We start from the raw sequence: 11,278 nt of genomic DNA, 5'->3' as shown, positions 1-11,278 counted from the left end.
ACGTAAAAAGGGAAAATACAGTATAATAGATTTTCGTAGTCTCAAAATTCAGATATGCCATCAATTGACACATTTTCTTTTGTGATGAGCAGGTGTTGTTTGAGTATTAATTTGCAGGACTGATCGTCAGAGCTAGCAGCAGTGAAAGTAAATGGCGTCTTCTGATGAAGCCGGCGACGACAATTACGGATACAAAACGGGGAAAAAAGAATACATGATGGAGACTGTGCAATGCTTGCTATTTGCTAGAGACAACCTCCCCAGCGACGTGTACCGCGAGTTCGTCAAGGCCATGACCGAGGTTTGGAAAAACTGGTATGTATGTTCTGAATAAGTTGTCTCTATCAGATGTCGGTATGGTTTCCTTGTTGATCACATTCATACAATTCCCAACTGCAGTGCTGACCCGGATGGTGAAATAAGGAACATCTGCCCTGAAAACTGCATAGAGACGGCGTTGAAGCTATTTCAGGGTTGGGCTACAGTTAAACAGAGCTTCCTTAACTTCACTGAAGGCCGTAGCCCCGTCGAAGGCAATGGCATTGTCGATGCTGATGTCGAAGCCGTTGTTGTCAACCCCTTGCTACAGAAACCAATAGATTTTCTTTCCAGACTGAAGGTGCTGAAAAAAATATCTCATGGTTGCTCCTTCTGTTCGCCTGTTGATGCTAACTTGATCTTTGATTACTTAATGACTGCAGGCATGCCCTAACATGAGCGACGATCATTATGCCGCTTTTTTGAAAATCATGCAAGATTATTTCAGGGACAGGACCATGACCCCTCGAAAAGTTTACAAGAAGGTACTTACTAGTTCTTCAGAAACCGTATACTAAGTAACTCTTCAGTAATTTCTCTGTAGAAGATTGGAAAGACCAGGGTGTCTGATTCATTTCCTTGTCTTCGTAGGTGAGGAGATGCATGCGTGACTGTCCTGAGTTGTTGGAAGAGTTTGTGGATAATTTTCTCCCTGCAGACCTAAAGGTACCTTTTTCTCATCAAGTGGCATAATTCAGTTTATTTTGAACTCATCTGACATTTGTCTCCTCGGTTCTCCTTTGCAGGCCTTTGTAAAGGTTAAAGCAAATGATAACCGCCGCTCGGATGGTATCCATATGAAAGAAGGTTTTTCAACCCTTCCTGCTCTGAATGCAAACAGTCCCTAGGTTCCTTGTTTCAGGATTCACCTATGATAACTAAATGCAAATATTTATCCCCTTTTCTTATTAATTACTCCCCAAAATCTTGTTTGCCGTCCACGGTTCAACCTATTCTTTTTAAGTGCATCCTAGCTACTAACCAACACATCAGTGTCGCCATTGCCATGTCTGATCTTCCTAGATGAAATAAAAATTAGCAAACTGCAGTTCTGCAGCAGGATCGGTAACTTCATATATGTATTCATCTCTGATAGGTTACGGAGAATTGCCTCACGCCGAAGAGGATGAGGAAGACAAGGTTAAACCCTTGCCAGACTGGAATTCCTCAAAAGCTCAGGAATTGCCCCCAGAAGTTGATCCCAAGAAGCTCGAACGAGCTTGCACTCCTAGCTATTACCTGCTGCCAGATAATGTAAATTCCTACAAACCCATGAGTTTCCTGTAAATTACTACTGGCACTAATCCAAAGCATACTCGTTCTTGATCGCAGTTAACTCTTCATTCAAGTTATTGGACCAATCTGGGGAGGTCTATTCTCAACGATACTTTTGTCTGTTCTGTATCTGGGATGGAAAGCTCTAAGCACAAAACTATAAATGGTTATGAGACAAACATTTTCTACTGTGAAGAAGACATGTATGTACCCAGTGGCTAATTTGTTTTGCTCTTCAGTCATTGTTATATTCGTTCAGCTATCAGGGAGAATGGTTTTCCTCATAATGCCCTTTTTCTTCGTAAGGTTTGAGAGTGACATGCTATTACACCGGTTTCGTGCGACTGCTGACCTTATTGCCAATCTCCAAACTCGTGCTGGCAGCCGTTTGAAGATAAGCGAGCATTTAACTCGTAAGAATGATACACTGGCCTTAATATATATTTAGAAGGATGAGCCTCTTTATTCAGTTATAATAAACTTTTTTTTTTCTTGTTCAAAGCTCTACACCGGAGGTGCATTGAAAAACTATATGATGATGATCCTGAGCTTGATGATCTGTTGGAGAGTCCGAATACTAGTTCTGTTCTTGCTGTTCTACTTTCTCGTTTAAAGCAGAAGGTAGAAGATTTATCGGAGGCGCGCTCATATTTGCATAAGGCGCACTCACAAGTTATTGCCAAAAATTACTACAGATCGCTTGATCATCGTGGCCTCTCTTTCAAACAATTGGATGCAAAGAGGATGAGCCAAAAAGGTATTTTCAACTTTCTCCCTGTCCCATAATTTAAATAGTAGTATTAGGCACTGCTGGACCTAGATCCTGCATTGAGCCATGTACTCAACAAAGTCTTCCCATTTTTTTTGTTCTGAGTCGTTTTCATACATGTCTCCCTTTCAGCATTGCTGGCGGAAGCAAATGAGATCAATAAAAAGAATTCGAAAGCTGGAGATAAAAATGCTGATACAGGCATGTTGAATGCTGGAGATAAATATGCTGATACAGCCATGTCGAATGCTGGAGATAAATATGCTGATACAGACACGTCGAATGCTGGAGATAAATACGCTGATACAGACATGCACAAGGACATAAGCAGTATACTATCCGCTGCATGTGCCTCCGAAGAGAAGCAGGTGATGAATTGGGCGAAAATAGTACATCCATTTCTTTCTGCTCATTGTCTATGGCCTTCATCTAAGGAAACTGTAGCTCCCGCAAAAGCTTGTGAACATTGCCGCACCAGCAAAGATTTTCTCAGTAGAATACCTGATGCTTTGCCTGCTACTAAGCTTTCTTCATCTTCCAAGGTATAGCATTCTGTATTTCTGTTTCTGTTGTTCCAAAATTAATAATCTCAAATTAGAAGAATTTGCTTAGTATCCAGGTCGAGTAAAACTAACTTGCATGCTGACGATTTTCATTTCAGAGAGGGGAATTCCTAAAGAAAAAATCTAATGACTTGAGCTCTTCACATGATGGTTTTGGCCAAGACATTGATCAGGAGGGTGATTTCATGCCCGAACCAGAAATCATTGAGTTGGATGTCATGCTTGGTGCCAGAAAAGAACCAGTAAGTTGTGATGTTGGCACTTCCGGTATAGATGGGTTGAGCTCTCGTTGTCGTATAATCGATACTTCTGAACCTAGTACTCGTGACCATGGAAACAAACATGAGAAGCAGCATGAATCAAGTCAACACTCCAAAACATCAGCTAAACTGCGTGGTGTGAAAGGAGGCACTTGTTGTTTTCTCATTGTGCTTCGCAGGCTTTACCAGGTATTCATCTTGAGCTCTCTGCTTTTGTTTTAGAAGTTGTTTGTTGGAACTCAACAGACCTTAGTTTTCTTTTGCACCTATTGCGATATGTTTTTCCAAAAGAAGTTTATTTATTTTTTCCTTGTATGGCAGATTTTATATGACAGACTACAAACTGCGAGAGGTTTATGCGCCGATGATCTATTATATGCAGAGTAACGTCCATGATGCTTACTTGTTTACGATCTAAGCAAAATTGCTCATTTTCTCACCATGTAAGAGTTTGTTTTAAAATCACAACTTCTTCATTGAATGTTGCAGGTTTAAGGATAAAATCATCAAGCTACATGCCCATTGTATTGATAATTCCAGTTTTGAAGACTTCTGCCTGCAATTTCTTGGGCCAAAGTCCGTTGAACTTTTTACTCTGGATATAGTGATAAACCGAGTTATCAAGCAGGTAACCTAAATCTAGTATGAGATAATGACCGTGAATTCTGACCTACTTATCTTTCTTTTGTGGATCATTGTAAATCCGTTTAGTTGACACTGGAAAAAGTATCCAGAAATGGATAAGCAGTGTCAACTATTCGTCTCAGATACTTGGGCATCCATAATTGATAATCCTGCTGTTTTGGCTTACTTGCAGTTGTGCATAATTTATTCAAGAGATCAAGACAACTCGCTCTTCCAATTCCTTGAGAACTTTGGAAGACCAGTTCTACCCAAACCTGTGTTCAGCCATCAAAACGTAATCCTTTGATCATTGTTTCATTTTCTTTCTAACCCCACCTCATGTTACATGTTAGATGCTGTTTCAGCGCGAAGTGCATTTTAGTTCTGTTTCATACTATTACTGATGCATGTGTTTTATGCCTTGTTCGGTTTCCCAACAATCCATCAAATATATTACCGAAGTATGATCAAGAGGAGCAAGAGAAAGCTCTTGCCGATACCGAAAAACTTCCGCGCCATTTTGAGAGAAGGTAGTGATTCCCTAAAATGGACTATATATAAATCATACACACTGTTTTAAGCTTGTTTTCAGTATTCTAACAAATGCATATTTTTTTCTAGGAAAAAACGCAAGTTGGAGAACAGTGCAACGATTTCCTCAGCTTGGAGTTCCTCTCAGCTCGGAGCAGTGACGGAAACTCATGGTTGAATGTTATACCTTGGTGTATTGTACATGCTAGATGTGATTATTCGAAATATTGTTACAATTAAATAGATAAATATAATTTTGCTTGTTATAAGGAACTACTTGAATCCCATGAATTTAGTTAGAAAACAAAAAAACAAAAATCTTAATGTGCTTTGGTAAGCCCAGATAACTGTTCGGTTCTAATCCCATGCAATTGATGTCATTTTCGCGAAAAAATAGTATGCAGTTCAATTCTGTTCTTTTTGCATAATGCATTTGAAACTTCTAATCGCTTCCTCCTGGGCCTAGCCATTGTATACCTCCTACCCTCCTTTTTATATTGTCATTTTACAAGTGATGCTTGTTGCTTGTTTTCAGTTGTTCTGTTTCCTTTTTCACGCATTTTTTTGTTTTTTATCTGATGTATCTTAGTTATTTGCCGTTTGAATTTGTAGGTTGTTATTCATTTTAATTGTAATGGTATACAAAGAAAATGGAAATTGAAATTGTGATCAGGTTATTTTGAGTTCTCGCTTATTCTCACCATGGAAAATGTAAGATATAATTTCTAAAGAGATCACCAAGTTATTAGATACATTATTACTGTAAATACAGTTTTTAACCTGACGATGCCATGGTCGCTGGGTATAGTCAGGGAGGGGTTTCTTGATCTTGATCTTGAACCATCATGAACTTTCCTTAAGGGTACATCTCATTGTAGTTCTTGACCATGAGCCCAAGTTCCTCATCCATAGAACCTTTGCGGATTTATTCATTTGAGATCTTGATAGGTGCACTTGTAAGCTTCTAAGCTACACTTGACTTGAGGTGGGTGGATTGACAATGGAGTTCTTTATCCTTGAGACCCATCTGATGATTCATAATTCTTCCAATAACCTCGGTTGGCTTGAGATCTTTATAGTTTGGCGTCATTAGGAAAAGAGTGCAAACATGTCATACTTTCCATCTAAAGTACATTTCCATCCAAAGTATGTAAATTCTTCTTGGCGGCCAATCAACCAGTCATTTTGTCACTTCCAAGTTCGGCGACTTTGTGAGGAGTAGAAGTCTTGAGTAAATTACAGTGACATCAGGCCAGGGGCTTTCTTGTGTTCCATCTGGATACATCCTCATATAGCTTACCAATGGAAAAAGGATTATAACAAGCAAGTTAACCTGATCTTTAAACATTTAGGGGCAACAATAAGGGCAATGTTAGAATGCTCAGGGTGTCCAAATAGTTTTGTTGTAAAAAAGGCAATATCTAGTATTACTATCCCATTCTTTAAATTCTTTCTCTTTGCATGTTCGCAACACTTCATCTCTCCATGTTTTAAAAGCTTATTCATAGTTCTCTAAGATCTTTCTGTTATTGTCTTTCACAAGCAGATATACCAAAATATTCTCATCTCTTATTAGTGTCATCTACTTTTGCAGAATTTTAGTTTCAAGTTTTTTGTACCAAGCATCAACATTTCTACCCAATCCTTTCAGTTTTTTTCCTCAGGGCTCAAGTTTTTTGTCTTTCTATGTTGGATCCATGGTGGTTGTTGTCTAACCGCACAAAAGCAAACAGTTCAGAAAAACCATCCCTATGAAGCCATGCAAAATAATCTAGACATTCACTCAAACTTAAGGTGCCTTAGGCACATGGCTACCGGTGTCCAAAAGGAGGGGAACATGATCGAATATGCCTCTTCCAATGTAGTCATATTATAAAGAGAGTGTTTATCTTCCAATGTAATTTCTACCATTGTGGGGTAGACAGGCAGGTCTCTCAGTCCAACGTGTTCAATGACAACATTAAACAAAGGATCACTTAGATCAGCCCCTAACTGCAACCGAGTACTCACATTTGCCCCTCATTTTCCCCCTCCTTCGTCAAGTCCTCTTATAGAGGCCTTTTGTGCGGTTTCCATTCGGTCAAAGGGCTTTGACCGTCTACGAGATGTTTTATGGATGTTTGTATCCCTCCCTATTTTGTTAGGTTGCTGCTGACATGTCCTTTACAGCTGCGACCCATCCTTGAAAGAAAAGAAACAGAAAAGAAACTATCTCCCACCCCTCTCCATGTATCACTTACACGTCGATAGCCAATAGCAGTATCCGTCATTGCCGCATCTCTTAGCCACTCACTCATGCGCACACACGCTGCCTCTGTCAGCCGCTCGCCCGTGCACGCACAAGCGCATCTCCCAGCAGCCACCCGCATGGCACAAGCCGCACCTCCCAGCAGCCACCCGCATGGCACAAGCCGCATCTCCCAGCCGCCCTCCTGAAACCTTGAGTCTCCTTGGTGCGCTCGCTGCCCGTCAAGCACGCTGACCTGCCGCCATAGCACGCTTGTCGTATCACACACGTGCACATGCATGGGAAAGCTCATGCGTGACACAGTTGGCGCTGTCGTTCCTCGCCCGCGCGGCCAACGCCTCTTCCCCGCCTTGAAACGTTGTCCGGGAGCTTCGAATCATAGTCTTGGTTAACCCACCCGAAGGAATTGCACGGAGGAGGCGGCTTGGTCTCCATCCTCTCTCCGCCTCCGGCAATGCTCTGCTGCGCCCGATCTCCTATATGATACAACACAAATACACTTTCCCCTAGCTTCCTAGTCAACCCTTGATGCTTCTAAACCTTCTAGATCCCTCACCCCGGAGCATTTAATCCCTGAGGCGTTGTTCCTGCGAATAGCCACTTTGCCGCCCGCTATGGAGGGCAAGGTCGTTGTTTCCATGCTCCTCTGCTCCTTTGAGCCCGTCCTTGCTTCCTTGGGAACACTCGGATGTTTTGCCCATTTTCTCGATCATCCTCGTTCCCCGCAACTCTCCCCGCCTAGCGCAACCATGAGAGCTCGTCGTTGTCATGGCCTTTGAATGCCCCGTGGCCTGCTATCTCGCTGGTCGAGCTTGCTGCGGCCCTAGAGATCTCATATGCCCCCACCTATCCTACTAGTTGCATCCTTTGCGCCATTCGATGCGTCGTCGGCGTGCCGGCGCACTCCGTGAGAGTTAAGACTCCGTTGTTTGAGACTTGTCAGTGGCCTTGGTAATTGTATTAGGATAAACTCTTGTAAGTCTTAACTACCCCTGTTTCAGACTCTAACTAGTGGGGCCTCCCCTTTAATAATCCAGTAAATATCATTTTAAAATAATAATAATAATACAATGACATGTGGGCCCTATATGTAGTTTGACTTGTCCTTTTTCATGGGCTAGCTTTGGTTCTCTCATCCCACTTGTCATCCACTACAACTACTTTGACTTGCCTTTTTCTTTTATCTTTTACCTCAGAGGGTCCCACCTATAAAAAGGGGCAAAATGTCTCGTAAACGTTCAAATCCCTTTGACGGACTGAAACGACACAAAAGGACATTTCTATAAGGAAACTTGACGAAATAGGAGCAAATTTAAGCATACTTAGAAATTAGGGGTAAATGTCAGTAGTGGGTTCCAGTTAAAGGCTGAAATGTAATTGGCCCATAAAACAAGCTATAAATGAGAAGTTGGATAGAAGACCAAGAGTGGCAACATCGGCCTGAGAAATCCACATGAATGGGGTCATCGGGCAATGGACTCGTTGCGGTCCGGACGGCCAAACTTGGTGTATCTTTCGAGCGTGGTTGAGCGTTGGTGCACGTTCTTCAAAAATGGGTACAACGCTAAAAAACAATAAATACTTTCTCTGGCTGCTCGGTTGCCTTTAGTTCATTGATACAGCGTGCAATGAGATTGTGTATGGGTTGTGGTGTTTATTATCGTCATAGTTACCATTCCACAGGTCTATAAAATAAAATATGTTTGCCGTTTTACAATGGTGGTGATCTTGCCGCCTCTATGCACCACGCCGACAATCACGTATCTAAGCATCAAGCTAACAATCAGGTTAGAATACTGCGATGTGATTTAAAAACTAAAGGACGTGACTAACTTGCAGACGGAAGGATGTTAGCGACAGGCGCAGACGATTCGTTCCTACCTGATCGCTATCATCCCATGCTGCTTCCACTAATTTTTTTCCTTCTCTCAAAAACCGTAGTAAATCACTAGTGGTTTTTTGCTGCATAATATGAAAAGAAAATAAAATAAAAAGTGCTTCAAAGAGGATTTGAACCTAGGTATATGCAATAGCTATTGAGCCTAATAACCAACTAAGCCACCTTTTTTGTTGTCTATTGTAGATAAACAATGTTATTTGAACCTTTCTTATCTCTGCCATATTAGAAAAAAAAAGTTTGGCTTGGTAACATTGGCATGACCAGCGTGATAAATATGGTATACCATGATAAGGCTGGTAACTACAGCACGAGAAGGTTAAAGCATGGGGAAGTATGGTAATTTAACACGGACACGACTAACTTCCTACTGTCTGGAAGTTAGCGATAGATCCGCATGATTCCCTCGATGGCTGAAACAAAGCTCCACCCGCTATTCCCGTCCCCCCCCTCCACGATCGATTTACTATACAATAATTAAAAACGCAAAAAATGCCTACATGGGATTCAAACCCTACGTCAAGGTGGAAAGGACAAGCCCACGTACGTAGCCCAAGTACCATCACGCGAGCCTAGTTTGTTGTTCCTTAGTTGAAAACAAAAGTCTTTTAAACTCTTTCTTACTACTATCATAAGAAAAACAAAAGCTATTTTCCTGAAAAAAATTCCACTTCATCAATGAAAGTTAACGGGGGTATATTTCATCATGCCCCCTCTCTCCCCCACCCTCCCACCCCGGTCGCCAAAGTTATCAGGACTGGGGTACATAAGTTATCAGGTCTGTGATGTGTGAGTTAGCATGTTATTAACATGAAAGTTACCGTGGGTATATTTTATCTCCCCTCGTCCAAGTTACCAGGACCGGGATACATAAGTTATCAGGTCTGCAAATGTCTGGGTTACCATGGTATTCACACAAATGTTATTGGACCCCCCTCATGCCAAAGTTATCGGGACCAGGGTACTTAAGTTATCAGGTCTGCGATGTGTGAGTTACCATGCTATTCACAGAAAAGTTACCGAGGGGATATTTCATCAACCCCCCCCCCCACCCCCGCCACCAAAGTTATCAGGGCCAAAGTACATCAAGTTATCAGTTCTACGATGTGTGAGTTACCATGTTGTTGACGCAAAAGCTACTGAGAGGACATTTCATCAACTCCCCCCCGCCCACCCTCGTTGCCAAAGTTACCAGGATGGGGTGCATAAGTTATAAAGTTTTGTGATGTGTGAGTTACCATGCTATTCACACAAAAGTTCGTCAACTCCCTCCGCCCCCATCGTTGCCAAAATTACCAGGATGGGGTGCATAAGTTATCAGGTTTGCGATGTGTGAGTTACCATGGTATTAACACAAAAGTTCGTCAACTCCCCCCGCCCCCATCGTTGCCAAAATTACCAGGATGGGGTTCATAAGTTATTAGGTCTGCGATGTGTGAGTTATCATGTTATTCACACAAAAGTTACCCCCTTGGAGGGGGGGGGGGAGGGAGGGGGGGTTATGATTTTCAACAACTTTTATCCCGGATAGATATCGTAAGTTACCGCTGGGTTTGTACTTAAGTTACCATGTTTATGGTGCATAAATATCATACTTTCACATAGAAGTTACCGGGGGTACATTTGAAAATTTTTAGGTACCTTGTGTGATGATGATTATCACCTTCGTCCAAGATGGGATGGGAGAAAAAAAGCTAAAAACATCTGGATTGTGCATTGGTCGGGATCTCCGTAACAAGTAGGTGAACGGTGATGATCAAAACCAGGAGAAAGATCTGAAAAAAGGGGACTTGGATAGGATTATGAGCCCCGTTAGTAGCGGCGAGCGAGAGCGGAACAAGGGTTTTCATCAAAAGAAATCCGAAGCGGTTTCATTCGATTTGTTATTTTACTTTAACTTAAGAAAAAAGAAGATACAAAATCAATGGAGAAACTGCAGATAAAAAAACACCTAGCATTAGCGCTTCTGGTGCCCGGGTAAATATCAAGAGCCGCAAAAAATGGCAGCAAATCCTGGCTGATCCAAAAATTACCATTCTATTTTGTAGCACTAGTTAAGTCAACTAAAGACATGCATATAAACTAGTCAACCAGCTTCAGTTGGTGGGCTGGTTTAGGCATTGCTACCTAGTCTAATGGGTCGCAGGTTCGAGTCACCCTCCTCCCGCCTCTCCGTGCTGTCGTATCGGCCGCCACTGTGGATCCAGCGTCCCCTCACCTTCCTCTGCCCTCTCTTCGGCTGTATCCGTCGTCGAGATCCGCAATGCCCCGTGCCACCCGAGGAGCTCCACCGGCTTCCACGACGTTCGTTCGTCGGTGGGAGTCCGGCCATTTCTCGGCCGAGATCACGCATGAGGGCGATGGCTTGGCACGTGGGACGAGCCGGAGGTCGTCGCCCAATGTAGGGCTTGTGTTGGAGCAAAACGGTGCCCTAATTTGCATCACCCGCTGACGCAAAACTACCTTTTGCGTGCCCAAGCTGCAGGAGTAAATTGCACAGAAGTACCACAATTGGGGCATTGGAAGCAGATTGGTACCAAGATTGGTAATTTTTACGTGTCAGTACCAAGATTGGGGCTAGCCGTTGCAAAAAAGACTAAAAGCTCGTTTTGTACGTATTGACACTAAAGCTGACCGATTGGGCCCGCCCGTCAGGCGCCACGCTGGCCAGTGCGCGCGTCGCCTGCGCCGGCTGCGCGCTGACTCGGACGAGGCCGGCTCGGACCGTTTATGTGCGACCGAGCCAGACCCCGACCCCGACCTCGCTCGCCTTCTTCTTTCTTTCTTCCTGCT

General features: G+C 42.8%; 1 protein-coding gene across 2 annotated transcripts; it reads left to right on the top strand.

The window, feature by feature from the left end:
- The first annotated feature begins 1,565 nt into the window (after nt 1-1,565).
- Nucleotides 1,566-4,810, top strand: LOC109742679 (uncharacterized). 2 transcript variants are annotated; one of them, XM_073498650.1, is made up of 8 exons: nt 1,566-1,796; nt 1,900-2,904; nt 3,024-3,374; nt 3,507-3,568; nt 3,675-3,813; nt 4,003-4,104; nt 4,272-4,339; nt 4,431-4,810. In XM_073498650.1, the coding sequence occupies exons 2-8, from the start codon at nt 2,566-2,568 to the stop codon at nt 4,516-4,518; spliced, it is 1,149 nt and encodes a 382-aa protein (XP_073354751.1). In that variant the 5' UTR covers nt 1,566-1,796; nt 1,900-2,565; the 3' UTR covers nt 4,519-4,810. The 2 variants fall into 2 exon arrangements, with proteins under 2 accessions (XP_073354751.1, XP_073354758.1); XM_073498657.1 differs by lacking the exon at nt 1,566-1,796 and having other exon boundaries at nt 1,816-2,904.
- Nucleotides 4,811-11,278: the final 6,468 nt, after the last annotated feature.

This window comes from Aegilops tauschii, chromosome 1 (assembly GCF_002575655.3).
Source record: "Aegilops tauschii subsp. strangulata cultivar AL8/78 chromosome 1, Aet v6.0, whole genome shotgun sequence".
Taxonomy (NCBI): Eukaryota; Viridiplantae; Streptophyta; class Magnoliopsida; order Poales; family Poaceae; genus Aegilops; species Aegilops tauschii.
The sequence above is the reverse complement of the archived record's forward strand: the minus strand, read 5'-3'. Positions and strand labels throughout refer to the sequence as shown.